Consider the following 19,376-nt stretch of genomic DNA (forward strand, 5'->3'; position numbering starts at 1 on the left):
AGAGTTTGAAAGCTGAAAAAATCTGAGCGAAGGACGAATTTCCTACCCTCAAACAAACGTAATTCATGGCCAAGTGGTAATAGGTGAGAAAATAATTCTTGAATTGTGAGCGTCAGGAGTGTCTGAAGATATATCGGGACAAGCCTCATGTCTTAACTTCGCTCCATTAAGGAGATATGACGAGTCGAATATGCCTCTCATTACAGAAATCCAGCGGTGATTTTGAACAAACTCTCCATTGACTTTCTATGGAGAGTTTTCAGACTTCGTGTTGGTCTGAGGAGATTTGCCAAAATTCTATAAATCCCACAACAATGATAGTGACATTTTCTGAAAGCCAGCAAAAATACCTACGTTTTGATGTATAATTTGTGGAAGTTGAGTGAAAATTGAGCAAGTAGCAAGAAGTTGTTCGGACATGAAGAGAAGACTGCAAAACTTACAGTGCCTCACTTAGAACCAACTGCATAGCAACCATAACAACCCATGTATTTTGTGAAAAATCAAAATTTTGCAACTCAACACTTTAAGGGGTATAAAAATAAAACGGTAAAAGATTTGAAAAAGCTGATTTATACCTGAATAGCCCAATAATTTGAGAACATTTTAAAGTTTGAATGGTTGTTATAAGTGAAAATATGAGGAAGTAGTTAAGTTTCAAAAACAAGCAAATTTTAGCAGAATTGCGGAAGTTTCCCATTCATTTCAATGGGACAAATTAAAGGAAAAAAGCTTAATATTTTAAAAAGTATAATAGTAAAAAATACCAAAAGATAAAGCCGGAAAGAGCAAAAATAGCAGAATAGTTTAAAATTTGAACGGTGAAAATAGCACAAAAACTGTGGAAGTAGTTCAACGGCGAAAAATGTACGGAAGTCCCAAGAATAATAATAATAATAATAATAATAATAAAGAATAAAGAGAAACAGGAAAACAATAGTGTGGATGCCTTAAAGCATCCACACAACTAGAAAAATTTGCATTTCCTGCGAAAATGCTGTGTGGATGCCTTAACGCTGAAGATGTCTGCTGAAAAAAGCTGAAAAAGTTGAAAGGTGGTGAGGAGGTGAAAAGGCTGAAAACTTTGAAGAAAAGAGGTGAATCAGCAGAATTTCTGTTGAAAAGAGGTAAAGAAGCAGAAACTTACGCTGAAAAGAGATGAAACAGCAGAATTTCTGCTCAAAAGAGCTTTTTCTGAAAACAGCTGAGATTTGTGCTGAAAAGAGGTGAAAAGGCTGAAAATTTTGCAGAAGAGGTGAATAAGCAGAATTTGGGCTGAAAAGAGGTGAAAATTCTGAAAATTCTGCTGAAAAGAGGTGAATGAGCAGAATTCTGCTGAAAAGAGGTTTTTGCTGAAAACAGCTGAAAAAGCTGGGATTTGTGCTGAAAAGTGGTGAAAAAATTTAAATTCTGCTGAAAAGAGTTCAATCAGCAGAATTTCTGCTGAAGAGTTCAATCAGCAGAATTCTGCTGAAAAGAGTTTTTTGGTGAAAACAGCTGAAAAAGCTGGGATTTGTAATGAAAAGTGCTGAAAAAATTTAAAATTCTGCTGAAAAGAGTTCAATCAGCAGAATTCTGCTGAAAAGAGGTTTTTCCTGAAAACAGCTGAAAAAGCTGGGATTTGTGCTGAAAAGTGGTGAAAAAATTTAAAATTCTGCTGAAAAGAGATGAATCAGCATAATTTGTGCTCAAAAGAGTTTTTTCTGAAAACAGCTGAGATTTGTGCTGATAAGAGGTGAAAAGGCTGAACATTTTGCTGAAAAGAGTTCAATCAGCAGAATTTCTGCAGAAAAGATGGAAAGGAGCAGAACATTGCGCTGAAAAGAGGTGAATGAGAAGAATTTCTGCAGAAAAGATGGAACGAAGCAGAAAGTTGCACTGAAAAGAGATGAATCAGCAGAATTTGTGCTCAAAAGAGCTTTTTCTGAAAACAGCTGAGATTTGTGCTGAAAAGAGGTGAAAAGGCTTAAAATTTTGCAGAAGAGGTGAATAAGCAGAATTTGGGCTGAAAAGAGGTGAATGAGCAGAATTCTGTTGAAAAGAGGTTTTTGCTGAAAACAGCTGAAAAAGCTGGGATTTGTGCTGAAAAGTGGTGAAAAAAATTTAAATTCTGCTGAAAAGAGTTCAATCAGCAGAATTCTGCTGAAAAGAGTTTTTTGGTGAAAACAGCTGAAAAAGCTGGGATTTGTGCTGAAAAGTGCTGAAAAAATTTAAAATTCTGCTGAAAAGAGTTCAATCAGCAGAATTCTGCTGAAAAGAGGTTTTTCCTGGAAACAGCTGAAAAAGCTGGGATTTGTGCTGAAAAGTGGTGAAAAAATTTAAAATTCTGCTGAAAAGAGATGAATCAGCATAATTTGTGCTCAAAAGAGTTTTTTCTGAAAACAGCTGAGATTTGTGCTGATAAGAGGTGAAAAGGCTGAACATTTTGCTGAAAAGAGTTCAATCAGCAGAATTTCTGCAGAAAAGATGGAAAGGAGCAGAACATTGCGCTGAAAAGAGGTGAATGAGAAGAATTTCTGCAGAAAAGATGGAACGAAGCAGAAAGTTGCACTGAAAAGAGATGAATCAGCAGAATTTGTGCTCAAAAGAGTTTTTTCTGAAAACAGCTGAGATTTGTGCTAATAAGAGGTGAAAAGGCCGAAATTTTTGCAGAAGAGGTGAATAACCAGAATTTGCGCATGCAAGCAGGGAACATGTGCGGCAACTGTCACAGGTAGGATTCGAACCTCCGGGTCTCACGGCAGCTGCTCAACCCTCTGAGCCAAATGAGTTCTGGTCACAAGCAAAGATATGATAAGAAGAAAAATGTGCACTGTGGAGCAGAAGCTTAAATTAGCAGAAAAGAGGTGAAGAGGAATAACTACTTTGTTGTGAAATGAGGTAAAGAGACTGAAATTTGTGCTTAAAACAAGTGAAAAAGCTGAACTCTGAAATTCTTCCGAAAGAGCTGAAGAGGCTGACATTTTTCAGCTACTCATTGAGCCAAACTGGTTCTCACGTAACAGAAAAACGGTGAAAAAGCTTAAAATTCTAATAAAAACAGCAGAAGAGGCTGAGATTTGTGCTGATAAGAGGTGAAAATGCTGAACCAATCAGAGGTACTGCTTCTGTCTGCTTCATCAGGCTGTGTACTTGTATGTATTTCTGCCATGGAGCGTTAACAAGAATCTGAGGTCCATATTAGAAAAGCTGCCAAAATCATAAAAAGTTGCAGAATTGTCATAAATTATCAATATGAATTACAGGTCTGTGATAGTGTATCAATTTGTAGTGAAAAAAAATGTTGAACAAGGTGGAATCGAACCCACGACCTTCGGTCTGAAGATCCGTTTCATTACCAACTGCGCCACTGGCAAAGAGAGCGAGCGCATGGAAAATAGGGTGATGAGCAGTCAGAATTAGATCGCGGTGAGAGGCGAAAAACGCCATTTTTTGGAGTTACAAAACGTCGTGTAACTCAAAAACTAGGTGGACTAGAAGCATAATTCTTGCACTGGGTGAATCAGCGGACTTTGGTGTACTTTGACCGCAATTTTCATTGCTCTTTGTACAACCGTCGCGGAGATATGACGAGAGAAGAAGCGGCTTCATTTTCGGAGTTTGAAAACTGAGAGGAGGACAGATTTCCACTCCTCAAACAAACGTAATTTATGACTCAACGGTAAGATGACTGTAAAAACTGCTCCAATCGTGAGTGTCAGCAGTGTCTGAAGATGAATTGGCACAAGCCTCATGTCTTAACTTTGCTTTGTTAAGGAGATATGACGATTTGAAAATGCCTCTCATTGGAGAGTCCCAGCGCTGATTTTGAACAGACTCCCCATTGACTTTCTATGGAGAGTTTTAAGACTTTGTGTTGCTCTGAGGCGATTTGATAAAAATCTGTAACTTCCACAACAGTGATAGTGACATTTTCTGAAAGCCAGCAAAAATACCTACGTTTTGATGTATAATTTGTGGAGGTTGAGTGAAAATTGAGTGAGTAGCAAGAAGTTGTTCGGACATGAAGAGAAACTTCAGGAAGCACCAGCTCTCACTCGGAGTTAATTGCATAGCAACCATAAGAACGCATGTATTTTCTGAAAAATCACAAAGCTGCAACTGAAAACTTAAAGAGGCATTAAATGAAAACGGTAACAGATATGAAAAAGCTGAATCACACAGGAAAAGCCCAATCATTTGAGAACATTTTAAAGTTTGAATGGAGTTCCTAGGTGAAAGTATGAGGAAGTAGTTAAGTTTGAAAAACAAGCAAGTTTTAGCAGAATTGTGGAAGTTTTCCATTCATTTCAATGGGACAAAAAAAAGGAAAAAAGTGTAATATTTTAAAAAGTATAATAGTAATAAACACCAAAAGATATAGCTGGAATTAGCAGAAATAGCAGAACAGTTTAGAGTTTGAACGGAGAAAATCGGCTGAAAACTGAAGGAGTAGTTAAGTGCCGAAAAACGCGAGCAACTTGAAAAAGAATAAAGTTTAAAGAGAAACAGGAACTCAATAGTGTGGATGCCTTTGAGGGCATCCACACAACTAGAAAAATTTGCATTTCCTGCGAAAATGCAGTGTGGATGCTTTAAAGCTGAAGCTGTCTGCAAAAACTAGCTGAAAAAGCTGAAAAGTTGCAGAAATTGTAAAAACTTTGCAGAAGCAAAGGAACTTTGCTAAAAAGTAATAACTTAGCAGAACTGCAATATCTTAGAGGAAACATAGTACCTGGCAGAAATACAATAGCATAGCAGAACTTGGCAGAAATATTGTAACTTAGCAGAAACATGATAACTTCTCAAATATACAAGAATTTAGGAGAAATAGTATAAGATAACAGAAAGAATATATTTAGCCAAAAATACTTAAACATTACAGAAACACTATGATTTAGAAAAATAGTACAACATAGCAGAAATACTGTGATTTACCAGAGACACTGTGATGAACTATGAATATTGTAATTTTAAATTAATACTATGTTTTAGCACAAATACTATCATTTAACAGAAATACTATCATTTGGCAGAAATACTATGTTTCAGCACAAATACTCTGGTTTAGCACAAATATTATAACATAGCAGAAATACAATTATATAGCAGAAATGCTATATTTAGAAAGAAAAATATAATATAGTAGAAATACTATGATTTAGCAGAAATACTGTAATCAGTATATATACTGTAACATGACAGGAATTCCTCCACTTAGTAGTAATACTATAACATAACACAAATGTTATGATTTGGCACAAAAACCATGATTTGGCAAAAATACTATGATTTAGCAGAAATACTGTGATTGAGCAGAAGTACTAAGATGTAGTAAAAGTACTTTGATTTAACAGAAATAAAATTATGGAGGAGTAATACTTTAAAATGGGAGAAATATTGATACACACACACATACACAGAGCCTAAAGGGAACAGTATTTGTGCCATGGAGTGTTAACAAGAATCTGAGGTCCATATTAGAAAAGCTGGTAAAATCATAAAAGTTTGCAGTATTGTAATGAATAATCAATATGAATTACTGGTCTGTGATAGTGTATTAATTTGTAGGGAGAAAAACATGTTAATAAAGGTGGAATCGAACCCACGACCTTTTGGTTGCAGACCCGTGTCATTACCAACTGCGCCACTGGGGAAGAGAGCGGGCGCCTGGAAAACAGGGTGATGAGCAGTCAGAATTAGATCACGGTGAGAGGCGAAAAACACAGTTTTTTGGAGTTGCAAAACGTCATGTAACTCAAAAGCTAGGTGGACTAGAAGCATAATTCTTGTACTGGGTGAATCAGCGGACGTTGGTGTACTTTGACTGCGATTTTCATTGCTCTCTGTACAACCGTCGCGGAGATATGACAAGAGAAGAAACGGCAGACCTCAGATATGATTGGCTGGCTGGGAAGCCGTGCAGGCCCTGATTTGTAAATTTGAATGTGTCAGTCCTCACAGAGGATTGGCTGCCTGGGGACCTGGCAGTAATATATAGAAATAGTATGATTAAGCATACATACTACATTTAGTAGAAATACTATGTTTTAGCACAAATACTATATTAAGCACAAATACTATAAAAAGCAGTAATACTATAATTTAGCAGAAATACTATAAAAAGCAGAAATACTATAAAAATCAGAAATATTATAAAAAGCAGAAATACTATAATTTAGCAGAAATACTATATTAAGCACAAATCCTACAAAAAGCAGAAATAGTGTATTAAGCACAAATCCTCTAAAAAGCAGAAATACTATATTAAGATCAAATACTATAAAAAGCAGAAATACTATAAAAAGCAGAAATACTATAAAAAGGAGAAATACTATAAAAAGTAGAAATACTGTACCATGATTTGGTAGAAAAACTATAATTAATCAGAAATACTAAAATTTAGCAGAAATACTAAATTAAGCAGAAATACTATAAAAAGCAGAAATACTATAAAAAGCAGAAATACTATAATTTAGCAGAAATACTATATTAAGCAGAAATACTATATTAAGCACAAATCCTATAAAAAGCAGAAATACAATAAAAAGCAGAAATACTATAAAAAGCAGAAATACTATAAAAAGCAGAAATACTATAATTTAGCAGAAATACTATATTAAGCAGAAATACTATATTAAGCTTAAATACTATATTGTATAATACACACAAAGAGAGAGAAGCAAGTTTCTAGGTCAGTCAAGCAGCCTGGGAGCTGCTAAATTTGAATCCACCAATCAGAGAGGCTGTGTACTTTTTCCCGCCAAAACAGGTGCAGCCTTTTTTACACACACGCAGCAGAGAGAGGATTTTTGCAGTCTATTTCTCATAGTGAGGACTACACTCAAACAAATGACCATAATTTCCTAACCGTAGGGGCTAGAACGGTCATTCTTACACCGTTTTGTTCAGAAGAGATGGGGGAATCTTAAAGTGTTGACAATTTATCATTAAAATATGAATTATTAAAGATATTTGACTTGTAATGCACCATAACTGAGTAGAGGCGAAGCAAAAACTGCCTTGACTTGCCCTCAAACAACGCTTTCTAACTCTAAATCTATTTGGAGTATCGATATCATTCTTTCACCGTAAGAGACAGCAGGCTTTGGTGAACAGGCATGGAAATTTTCAGGTCTCTGTGGAAATCCAAAAAAAAGATATGACGAGAGAAAAAAGTGGCTCATTTCCAGAGTTTGAAAGCTGAAGAAATCTGAGCGAAGGACGAATTTCCTACCCTCAAACAAGTGTAACTCATCTCAGAACGGTAATAGGTGAGAAAAAAATTCTTGAATTGTGAGCGTCAGGAGTGTCTGAAGATATACTGGGACAAGCCTCATGTTTTAACTTCGCTTTGTTAAGGAGATATGACGATTCGAATACGCCTCTCATTACAGAAATCAAGCGGTGATTTTGAACAAACTCTCCATTGACTTTCTATGGAGAGTTTTCCGACTTTGTGTTGGTCTGAGGAGATTTGCCAAAATTCTATAAATCCCACAACAATGATAGTGACATTTTCTGAAAGCCAGCAAAAATTCCTACGTTTTGATGTATAATTTGTGGAAGTTGAGTGAAAATTGAGCAAGTAGCAAGAAGTTGTTCGGACATGAACGGAAGACTGCAAAACTTACTGTGGCCCACTTAGAACCAACTGCATAGCAACCATAACAACGCATGTATTTTGTGAAAAATCACAATTTTGCAACTCAAAACTTTAAGAGGGATAAAAATAAAATGGTAAAAGATTTGAAAAAGCTGATTTATAGCTAAATAGCCCAATAATTGGAGAACATTTTAAAGTTTGAATGGTTGTTCTAAGTGAAAATATGAGGAAGTAGTTAAGTTTCAAAAACAAGCAAATTTTAGCAGAATTGCGGAAGTTTCCCATTCATTTCAATGGGACAAATTAAAGGAAAAAAGCTTAATATTTTAAAAAGTATAATAGCAAAAAATACCAAAATATATAGCCGGAAAGAGCAAAAATAGCAAAATAGTTTAAAATTTGAATGGTGAAAATAGCACAAAAATTGTGGAAGTAGTTCAACGGCGAAAAACGTACGGAAGCAACTAGAATAATAACTAGAAAAATTTGCATTTCCTGCGAAAATGCAGTGTGGATGCTGTAAAGCTGAAGCTGACTGCTGAAAATAGTTGAAAATAGCTGAAGAAGCTGAATTAATCAAAGTCAGTGTTTAAAAAGTTGTTGAAATTTTAATAACTTTGCAGAACAACATCAAGTTAACAAAAATGTAATAACTTAGCAGAAATGCAATGACTTAGAAGCAACATAACAATTCAGCAGAAATATTGTAGTTTACCAGAAGCTACAACTTAGCAGAAATGTATTAATTTAGAATAACATAACTTAGCAGAAATTATATAATTTAGTAGAAAATTAATAACTTGGCAGAAATATTACAACTTACCAGAACTGCAATAATTTTGCAGAAATGTAATAATTAGGCAAAACTGTCAACAGATAACAGCTGAAAACGCTGAAGTAACCTCAAAGTTATTTGTTTAACTGTGAAAAATTAGCAGAAACATTCGAAAAGGAAGAAAACCAATTCAATTCAATTCAATTTTATTTATATAGTGCCAAATCACAACAAAAGTCGCCTTAAGGCACTTCATAGATACAGAGAAAAACCCAACAATCATATGACCCCCTATGAGCAAGCACTTTGGCGACAGTGGGAAGGAAAAACTCCCTTTTAACAGGAAGAAACCTCCGGCAGAACCAGGCTCAGGGAGGGGCGGCCATCTGCTGCGACCGGTTGGGGTGAGAGAAGGAAGACAGGAATACCAGGCAGTAGATAAACTGATGTGGAACAAAACCAAGGTAAAATTGCAGAGTTTACATAGCTGGTGAAATGTAAAAATTGCAAAAAAAAAAACAAAAAAACAAAAAAAACAAACAAACAAACAAACAAAAACCCCACAAACAACATTTAGGTAATAAATGCACAAGATGATTTGATGATAAATATGGTACCAATCTACAAAGTACTGTCGAAATGAAGTCCACATTGTGATATATTTCAGGTGTGGAGAGTCACACAGCTGAACAATTGATATGCATATTTAAAGAATCAAATAAAGAACATTGTTCTGGAATAAATTACAGTGAAAAATAATCGCTACCCTGTGTTAGAGAGTGACTTATGATGAGGTATTAATTGGCTTAACTTTACCTCTAACAGCTTTTCACATAGTTCTGTGACCAGGGTGAAATCCATCATAAAGTAACTGTAAACAGTAGAACCATTAGCATGAATGTTATGGTTCTACTCTGATCAAAACTCAAGTCAGCAGTGTGACCTGATATAAAATGATAAAGAGGAACACATGTGACCTTTATGAACTTTTCAAAATGACTTTATATTTCTGACCCATTATCTATATATATTAGAGCAGATGTGGAAAACCACTGTTAGACCTACTCTATACTAACACAAACGCAGTCAAAAATTCATTGCTAGTGTGACATGTGGTCCTTTTTGCCTTTGACCAATGATATGCTGGTTACTTGGACCAGTTTAGTATTTGCTGTCACAGAGGAATGTTAACCATAAATCCAAAAGACAAAACTGAAAAAATATGTTAATTGCAAACATGTTTTTGCTTAGTAAAAGGATTGAAATAACATGGAAACTGTCACCTTAAAGCCTCATTGTAAATATCATCACAAACAGGTGTTTTCCACACAGTTAACAAAGCTCCACCACATCCAATCACTGCATATAAATCTAAAGGAAAACAACAACAAATAAAATGTAATTAACACAAGGGAAGTCTAATGAGCTTGGAAAGAAAAGCGTCTGGACTTCTTTGAGTTGCTTGAAGACGTTTCACCTCTCATCCGAGAAGCTTCTTCAGTTCTAAGGGTCAATGGTGGAGAGTCCCAGATTTAAACCCAGTGGGAGTTTCCCCCCAAAGAGGGACAAAGGACCCCCTGATGATCCTCTACCTAATCACATGAGCCAAGGTGTGAAAGTGGGTATGGGTCCCAATCAGCCAGGGAGCTTATTGTGAAACCTGGCCCCACCCTATCATGTGATTTCCTGAGGTCAGATGGCCCAGGATGTGAGTGGGCGTTAAGGTGTCTGGGAAGGGATCTCAAAACTGGATTATAGATGGCAGACAGTTGGTGTCGTAAACCACGCCTCTGTTCAAAGATGGTCGCTCACAGTGGACGTAAATGGCTTCTTTCACTCCTCTTTCAAACCATCTGTCCTCTCTGTCCAAAATGTGAACATTGGCATCTTCGAAAGAGTGACTTTTGACCTTAAGATGCAGATGAACTGCTGAGTCTTGTCCTGTGGAGGTGGCTCTTCTATGTTGTGCCATGCGCTTGTGAAGTGGCTGTTTGGTCTCTCCAATGTAGAGGTCTGGTCATTCCTCTCTGCTGTACAGCATACACCACATTGTTAAGTTTGTGATTAGGAGTTTTGTCTTTCGGGTGAACCAGTTTCTGTCTGAGTGTGTTACTGGATCTGAAGTACACTGGGATGTCGTATTTGGAGAAAACTCTCCTGAGTTTCTCTGATACACCGGCTACATAGGGGATGACAATGTTGTTGCGTCTGTCTTTCTTATCCTCCCTTGCAGGTGTCTGATGTTCTTTTCTGTGCATCTTTGCTGACTTTATAAACGCCCAATTAGGATAGCCACATGTTTTGAGTGCTTCCTTTAGATGTGTGTGTTCCTTCTTTTTCCCTTCAGGCTTAGGGGGAACATGTTCTGCCCGGTGGGGTAGGGTCCTAATTACTCCAAGTTTGTGTTCCAGAGGGTGATGGGAGTCAAAGAGGAGGTACTGGTCCGTGTGTGTGGGCTTCCGATAAACTTCAATGTTGAGGTTGCCATTCTCTTCAATGTGCACAGCGCAGTCCAGGAAAGGCAAACAGTCGTCCTTTGTGTTTTCCCTGGTGAACTTGATGTTTTTATCCGCGGTGTTAATGTGCGCAGTGAAGGATTCCACTTCTTGTGTTTTGATTTTGACCCAGGTGTCGTCTACATATCTGTACCAGTGGCTAGGTACTCTCCCTTTAAAAGAGCCAAGAGCCTTTCTTTCCACTTCCTCCATGTAAAGGTTGGCTACAATAGGTGACACGGGGGAGCCCATGGTGCAGCCATGTTTTTGTCTATAGAAACCCTTGTTGTATTTGAAATATGTAGTGGTAAGGCAGAGGTCTAACAGTGTGCAAATCTGATCGGGTGTGAAGTTAGTCCTGTCTTCCAAGGAGCTGTGTTGTTGTAGTTGTTTTCTGACAGTCTCCACTGCCTCTGTAGTGGGTATGCAAGTGAAGAGGGAGACTACATCAAAAGACACCATGAGAACCTTCACAGACATAACACAAGGGAAGACTTTTGATTTAATAACTAAGCTTAAAATAAGTGTTACCTTTGAATATTTGTGGGAAAAATCTGATGCTACCCCAAGAATACAAAGCCACACTGGAAATGATGACAGGCTTGCAGCCCTCTGTCTTCCTGGAGTGAGGTGCCTGATCAGTAGAAGTGAGTTGACAGAAGTCGGTGTCTGTAAGAGTGGTCAAACACTTATACTCTGTCCACTTGCGTAGAGTCAAAGAAGCTGGAATGCAGGCACACTGGATGAGCTTGTTCTAAAAATACAAAAAAAGGAACATTTTATTTGTGTTAAGGCCTAAAAACTACAAATAAGTTATACAATGAACAATATTGAAATACCTTATAGGTGCTGCAGGCCACATAACCAGAATCCAGAGCAATCTCACACTCACATGATGGTGAGGAAAGACATGAGCTCTGCAATGAGGTTTGAATGTCTCAGTTGGGACACTGAAGAACTCAGAAGACAGCAGTACCTGCACAGAGAGACAGAGTAGAAAAAGCATAGATTTGTAATCCATAATGTGAATTAAAACTCAAAAAGTGTCAACAAGTATAATCATTTGAGTGTGGAATTATTTATGCAATAAACAGGATTTAAATAAATTAATTGAATTAAAAGCACCGACATTTTTTTTTTTATCAAAGATAAAGAATCATACCTCTCTCTGCTCTGAGGATCACTGAGCATCTCTGACAGGAAATACAGTTTCCTCAGTATGAGTCATAATTGATGGTCTCAGAGGTGTGTAGTGTGGCAGCATGATGATGGTCTCCAGATCAGGCAGGAGGTCAGGTGATGGGTGTGTCATCTTCTCCATTGAAGACACACTGGTATGGCAGTTCATAAAACAGCAGTCTCCTTGTGGCATGTAGTTATCTGTGCAGTCCAGCACTGATGGATCAGGTTTGGCTCAGCAGTTCATGAAGATGGTGTTAAGATGTTGTTGTTTCAGCTGAGGATGGTGAAGTTTGAAGGTTTTGCCACAAAGGAGACTGTGCCCTGTCTGAAAAAAAATATCTACAAAACAAGTGCTTTTAACACCACCCACCCAGCTCAGCCCCCAAGTGTCTATGTAATGCTGGTATGGGGTGTCGGTTACTAAGTCTAATTAGTGCGTCAGAAAGCGGGGGCTACACCTAAAGCCCACACTTTCTGATGTCTTTGTTTATTAGCAGCTTTTTCCAGCTGCTCAGAGAATTCTGACTTGGCCTTTATCCACCCAAACCCAAACCCACCCGGATAAAGGCCAAGTCAAACTCACACACCATACCAGCATTACATAGACACTTGGGGGCTGAGCTGGGTGGGTGGTGTTAAACTGTAGTCGGGAACATTCAGAAAACTATCCATTTACTTCTCAATCAGTTTTTATACATATTCTGTAAGCTGTACAAATGTTTTTCTCTACATAATGTATCATTATAGACATCTCTGGTAGCCTAAAGATAGTTTAAAACTTTTGACATTTTTTACCTGTAAAACATGATAAGCAAAAACTCATTCCTCTCAAAAACTTTTGATTCTACAAAATTTACTATAATCAAGAAAATATAATTGTCTGTATTTATTCATGTGACTCATAATAAATACCTGCATTTATTTATTTACTATTTCATATTTTAAAGCCCTTGGAGGGGAAGATCTCATTTGTTGAGCTACATACGTCACAGTAAAAAGATTTAGTCATTTAAAACATGAGAATAAAAAAAATGATGTTGGTTTAATAAATGTTGCAGCACATTTCAGATCAGAGGTGCATGATAGCAGATGTTCTCTGCTCTGCATGAAGTTCAGCCATGATTTGGTGAAATGATTAATAACATTGCAATAAGAAAGGGTCTTCTGCCAGACAGAGTAGGGAAGACACTTTTTTCAATGAAAAATCTCTTACATGCTCTACAATCAGTAAACTCTGTAACAAACATGATCTGTGATTGTTTCAAAACTCACCAGACGACTTCATGATTGGCTCAAGGACAGGACACAAAACACAGGGTTGTGGTAACTGTAATATGATCTCAGGACACCTGAATTGAGACGCTGCTGTGGCTGAGAAATAAAAATGAGGTCAAGCAGGGTGTTCTTGTCTGTAGTGGCAGAAGTGATCAGCTGTGAATACCCTCTCGACTGAAACTGCTCCAGAATCTGTTTTCTTCCACTCTGTAACTGGTTCTCATTAAAATCTCCACACACAATTATTGGGTGACAGTCCATTATTTCAAGTGAATCTAAAAGACTTACGAGGTTTTGCATGAATGGTGTCAAACTGTAGTCTGGAGGTCTGTACACAACAGCAATGAGCGCAGGGAATGGAGCCTGAACCTTCAACACTAAAAACTCAAGATCAGTGACATTATGCAGATACTGTTTTACCTGAACCTGAAAATGATTCCTCAAATACACAACAACTCCACCACCACTTCTGCTGGCCATGTGAGGAAAGTTTGTGTAGGACACATGTCTGTTGCGTTTGAACATGGTGTAGCCGTCCAAATGAAGACTATCTGCAACAAAGGAGCCTTGGAGGTGAGACTCAGTGAGACACAAAACATCTGCTAAACACATTTCATGATGACTCTTGATGTCACTGATGTGAGATGGCAAACCCTCTGTATTGTGATGGATCAGTGTAAGAGTGTCAGGTCTGCTGGCTGTTTCTCTGACCTGAAGAAGAGGCATCATTTCCTCAACACTTGCTTGTCTCATGGTTTGGAGCGCTGCAGTTACCTCGGGATTGGCATAAATCTTGTTCTCATCCAAGTCCTGCAAATAGAGTCCACTGAGAGACGTCACCCTGCTGAGAGCAACATAAGCCATACCTGGTTCAAAAATGTTCTTCATTGAAACTACAGCTGTCTGTGTTGTAAGACCCTGGGTTTTGTGAATTGTGCAGGCGAATGCTAGCTTTACAGGAAACTGTCTGCGTACCGCTCCTTTAAACTTCAGACTCTCCTCTGCTCTCTCAATGTAAACCAGATCATCAGATGCTGCATTAGAACTGCGGTTGAGTCTCATAGGCTGCCGGTTGTCCATTCTGAGGCCCAGTTTAATTATGTGTCCATCATTTTCAGATCTCACCACCTTTACCAGTATACCAAAAGCACCGTTGACCAAACCGTTTAGTGTGTCCAAGTTTCTGGTCAGCATGACTCGAGCTCCTTCAGCAACGTTCAGAGTGTCAGGTAAATTATTTCGCCCACCTGTAAATGGTTTGTCTCTTCGTGCCATTCTGCCTGTACATTTATCCTTCTGGAAATCGTCTGCAGTGATGATTATGATGTTTGAATGAAGCTTCTTCAGGGTATCTGTGTTATGGGATTCCACATTCTTGTTGGTGGCATAAATGTGTAAGACCTCAGTTGGACATTCTTCTGGTGCAGTCACAGCCTGTGACAACAAATCTCTGTCGCACTGAGAAAGCTCATCTGTCTTTTCTTTGACTCTAATCCTGTTCAACATCTCTGCAAAGGCAACATCATCTTTCTGACGCATGATCTCGGTTAGAGTGATCATCTGAAAATGTTCCTGCCATAGGTCAATCTGTTCTGGATCGTAAACGCAGAGAGGTTTAGACTGTCGCACTGGTGGCAGCTGGTAAAAATCTCCAACAGCTAAAACTGACATTCCACCAAAAGGTCTCTGAGTGCCTTTGATTTGTTTCAGTCTTGCATCCACATAAGCAAAAAGGGGTTTTGAAACCATTGAAATCTCATCAATAACAATAATTTCAGCATTTATAAGCTCAGATCTGACTTCATCCAGTTGATTACCAAGTCCTTGAATGGGTGGTTTCAGACTCCTGGGTAGTTTCAGTAGAGAATGTAATGTAGAGCCATTGATAGAAAAAGCTGCTGTACCGGTAAATGAAGTCAGTAAAACAGTTGGATTTGATATGTCAGCTTCTTCTGCATTAGCAGGCAGTCTGCTCAGGATCTTTGATGCTTCAGAGTGAATACACTTAATCAGATGTGACTTTCCAGTTCCTGCACCACCGTTGATATAGAAGAAAAATGGATCTGGGTTCAAACCACAAACTCGCTGAATACACCAGTCTCTTATGGCATAGAACACGCAGGCCTGCTTCTGGTTCAGATTCTGATACATTACACGTACCACAGCTGGATCTACTGCAGATTGTTCTCTGACGGCTCTGATCTCTGTTACAGCATCAGACTGACGACTGTAGTCGGGAACATTCTCCTGTTCGTTCTCATCATCAGAATGTCTCTCAGGAAGATTCTCATCACATTGCAGCCTCACAACTTCAGATTCAGGAGCCAGATTACACCATTCATCGATCACAACATCCCTATTTTGTTCAAACTCTTCCAGTGCACTCTCAATATCCTCAGAGTTCTTCTCATACTTGTCTTTATTTCTCTTTACAATCCTTTTCACAGACTCACTGTGGTCTGAACATGGAAGTCGTACACAACCTGAGTTGTAGAAGGACTGATAGGTTTGGAAACATTGTGGTTTCAGTTCCTGCTCTGATCTGTGTGGAAGGTAAAGTCTCAACAGTCGACTATAATATTGCTCAGGATCTTTTTCTTGTGAGCAGTGGTAATATCTGATTATAGCTGGTTTATCATTCTTTCGCCTTTGTACAAATCCAAGCTGGTTCAGAAGAGGAAGCACATCTTTTCCTTCATTTGGACCACTCACCAACCTGCACAAGGCAGCAAAATCAGCCAGTGACATTTCCTCATATTCTGGTGTCTCAGGTCTGCATTTGTATTTATCACTCAAACTTGTCATCCAAATATTACAACTGTCATGTGTTGTGCTTTCCAGGTAGCTCATCGGGCGACTCATTTTTACTGGGTTATCATCTGTTGGTACAAATACAACACTGCGGGAACATTTTTTCATTTTTAGGCCACAGACTCGAGTCACACACTCCTGTGCGCTGATTTCTCTCTTTTTTGAGTAAGCCTGCATCACAGCTCTCATTTCGTCACATTCATTGACCGTGTTCTTTGCAGAGTTATCAATAACTGTCTTCAGGTATTCAGAGAGGCCAGATTCTTTCTTCGTTATATATTTACAGAGGTATTCTATACATGAATAGGCATTCAAAATTAATGAGACATCTAAATTAGAGTTCCAGGCTTCAAGCAGGTCTGGGTTGTAATTGTTGATCCAACAGTCCTTTGGGTCACGTTTCAGAATAAGAGCTGTTTTCTTGTTTATGTCTTGGAGGCATTGTTCATACTCATTCATTGTCAAGTTGCATCGTGACAGAATCTGCTCTATGGTGAGAGAAGCAGCTTCAGGTTCCTTCAGCAGGTTCAACAAAGGTCTGAGTTTGGCTTTTGCTGCTTCAGTGTCTGAATCCTCATCTTGTCTCACAATCATTGTTCTTGTGGCTGGTGGTTTTGGAAACCCAAATCTACAACCAGAGTTTACACTCTTAAAGCATGTTTTTGTGTGGTTTTTGCTGTGCTTTTGTAGTTCACTGACTTTTTTGTGCAGTTCAGGTTGTTTTTCTGGATCAGGGAGTTGACCTGAGATGTATCTGTCCACAAAGTCACATACAGTTTGGTCATCATCCACATCTACTTCTACCTTTTCTTGAATCCACAGCAACATGTGTATATGTGGACTACCTCTGTGCTGGAACTCAACTCTGTAAAAGTAATCAATGATTTCACCAAGGGGCTGTGCAGGAGAAAAAAGCAAATCTCTGAACAAAGCCTCAACACGTTTATCAAACATTCGCATGGTGGTTACTGGATTTGATCTTAGAATTTCACACTTTTCTGACCAGTCCAGGGCTTCAAAATCAACCTCTTCACCTTGCTGTCTCTTTATTGCTTGAGTCACTTCAGGCCATCTCATCTCAGCAGCAGAGAAAGTGACAAAGAACTGAGGTGTTCCTATTTGACGAACCATACTGAATAGATCTTTGGTAGTTTTCTGCCAGTAAGCTGGAGTTCCTCTGAGTGGCTGCATAAATCTGATTGCATCTTTATTTCTTACCAGCTTCTCTACTTCTGTCTTACTTTGTAACATTCCTGATGTGATTTTGCGTCCATCTTTCGTCATAGTTTTACCTTTCCTTAGCTGTATTGTCATGCTGGAATTAGCCAAGTGTATTTCAGTGACAAACTGTGAGAAAAAAAGGTAATTTGTATCTTTAGCAAATCTTGCATCAATGTTGAAAAGCCTTGACTTGAAGTAAGCACTCGGTGTGAGCTTGAGACGTCTCTTTTCATCCAGTGTATTCTGACCAGTAGGAAACTGCACAGGAAATGCCATGGCTTCCAAATGAGGAGTTCTGAAGAAGCTAACAGGATTGTTTCTTTCTGCAGGAGCCACACAATATGTGTTATCAGTGAAACAGAGAATCTCTTCTGAAATGTCTACAGGCTGCAGACAACTTTCTAGAGCAAAACCTCCATTGTTCAAATCACTTTCTGGTTCCTCTGGATTGATTTCCTCTGGTTGTTGATCACAGGATTGCATATTAATATCTTGTTCACTTTCAGACTCACTTTCGCACAAAAGGGCATCTTTTTCATAGTTGTCAATTTCCATTAAATCTGCTTCATCATAATCATCACTTCCCATGCTGGCTTCATCACTGCTGTCATCATCAGGTAATGTTGGATCACAAAGCAATGCATCATCTCTGATAACAATATCTGTGTACTGTGGGTGAATCTGTTTGAGTTTACGCAGAGCTTCAATGAGTTTAGACCAGGTGACAGTCTGGAACAGCTGATGGCCTTTGTAGCACAGTCGTCTTTTCAATTTCACCCTCATTATCTGTGAATGGCTTCTGAGTCTGGGTAAACATTCAACTGTTTGTTGGACTTCAGATGGTACACACACCACATTACCACGTATGAGTCTCTGTCTGCCCTTTGGAAGTGGAATAATCTTAGCAAATGGTATGCATTTGGCAATCAGATGTCTCTCCAGAATGTTGAGCTCACACAGTTCAGCTGGAATATCCTGCAGTTCTAAACCATTGACAGCAGCAAGCCTGGGCATGCATCCACTTTTGAGGGAACTGTGACACGTGTGACAGATATACTCCTTTTTTCTCTCAACAGGAAAGCTGCAGTGATCATTACATGCTTCATCACACACATGAACAAATTTACCAGTTAGACACTGCTGAGCTACAGTTTGGTGTTTTGAGTAATTTTCTCTTTTGCAGATTTTCACCTGATTAGGAAAAGAAGCTTTTAGACAAACAGTACAAACATGAGATGGTGCTGACTTAATGTTTGATCTGAAACGAGATATGGCCTCATTCATTAAAGTGTTATCTGGATGACACTGTAAACTCTCAGCTGGTCGATGCATCTGGCGATATTTTCGTTTTATGTTCATTGCACATCTGACATTATGCATCTGTCTGAAAGAAAAACCGTTCCAATATTTTACTCTCATTCGTTCTCTCATGTTGTCCTTGTGTTGTTGCTGAAATTGTTTCTCTTCTCCATAACGCTTAGTCATGTAAGATCGTTTTTTCTTTTTAAATTCTTCGCTTTCTTTATATAGGTTATATACATATGTCCTCATGTAAGCTTTATGTTTTTCTCTGAATCCAGCACAAGTTCTGTATGTTCTTCTTATACGCTCTTTCTGCTTATCTCTGAATATGGGAGACTCTCTATATGTTCTTGTTATACGTTCCTTCTGCTTTTCTCTGAATATGGAAGACTCTCTATATGCTCTTGTTATACGTTCCTTCTGCTTATCTCTGAATATGGAAGACTCTCTATATGTTCTTGTTATACGTTCCTTCTGCTTTTCTCTGAATATGGGAGACTCTCTATATGTTCTTGTTATACGTTCCTTCTGCTTTTCTCTGAATATGGAAGACTCTTTATATGTTCTTGTTATACGTTCCTTCTGCTTTTCTCTGACTATAGGAGACTCTCTATATATTCTTGTTATACGTTCCTTCTGCTTTTCTCTGAATATAGGAGACTCTCTATATGTTCTTGTTATACGTTCCTTCTGCTTTTCTCTGAATATGGGAGACTCTCTATAGGTTCTT

General features: G+C 38.3%; 1 protein-coding gene across 2 annotated transcripts; it reads right to left on the reverse strand.

The window, feature by feature from the left end:
- Positions 1-10,255: 10,255 nt before the first annotated feature.
- Positions 10,256-12,588, reverse strand: LOC148100177 (uncharacterized). Of its 2 annotated transcripts, none has more exons than XM_087848996.1 (4): positions 12,018-12,588; positions 11,695-11,831; positions 11,387-11,524; positions 10,256-11,268 (listed from the first exon to the last, which is right to left on the reverse strand). In XM_087848996.1, exon 4 carries the CDS (start codon positions 11,105-11,107, stop codon positions 10,319-10,321), a length of 789 nt encoding a protein of 262 aa, XP_087705122.1. In that variant the 5' UTR covers positions 11,108-11,268; positions 11,387-11,524; positions 11,695-11,831; positions 12,018-12,588; the 3' UTR covers positions 10,256-10,318. The 2 variants fall into 2 exon arrangements, with proteins under 2 accessions (XP_087705122.1, XP_087705121.1); XM_087848995.1 differs by having other exon boundaries at positions 11,387-11,609.
- Positions 12,589-19,376: the final 6,788 nt, after the last annotated feature.

The sequence above is a fragment of the Neolamprologus brichardi genome, chromosome 12 (genome assembly GCF_056152115.1).
Source record: "Neolamprologus brichardi isolate AB-2024 chromosome 12, ASM5615211v1, whole genome shotgun sequence".
NCBI classification, from domain to species: Eukaryota; Metazoa; Chordata; class Actinopteri; order Cichliformes; family Cichlidae; genus Neolamprologus; species Neolamprologus brichardi.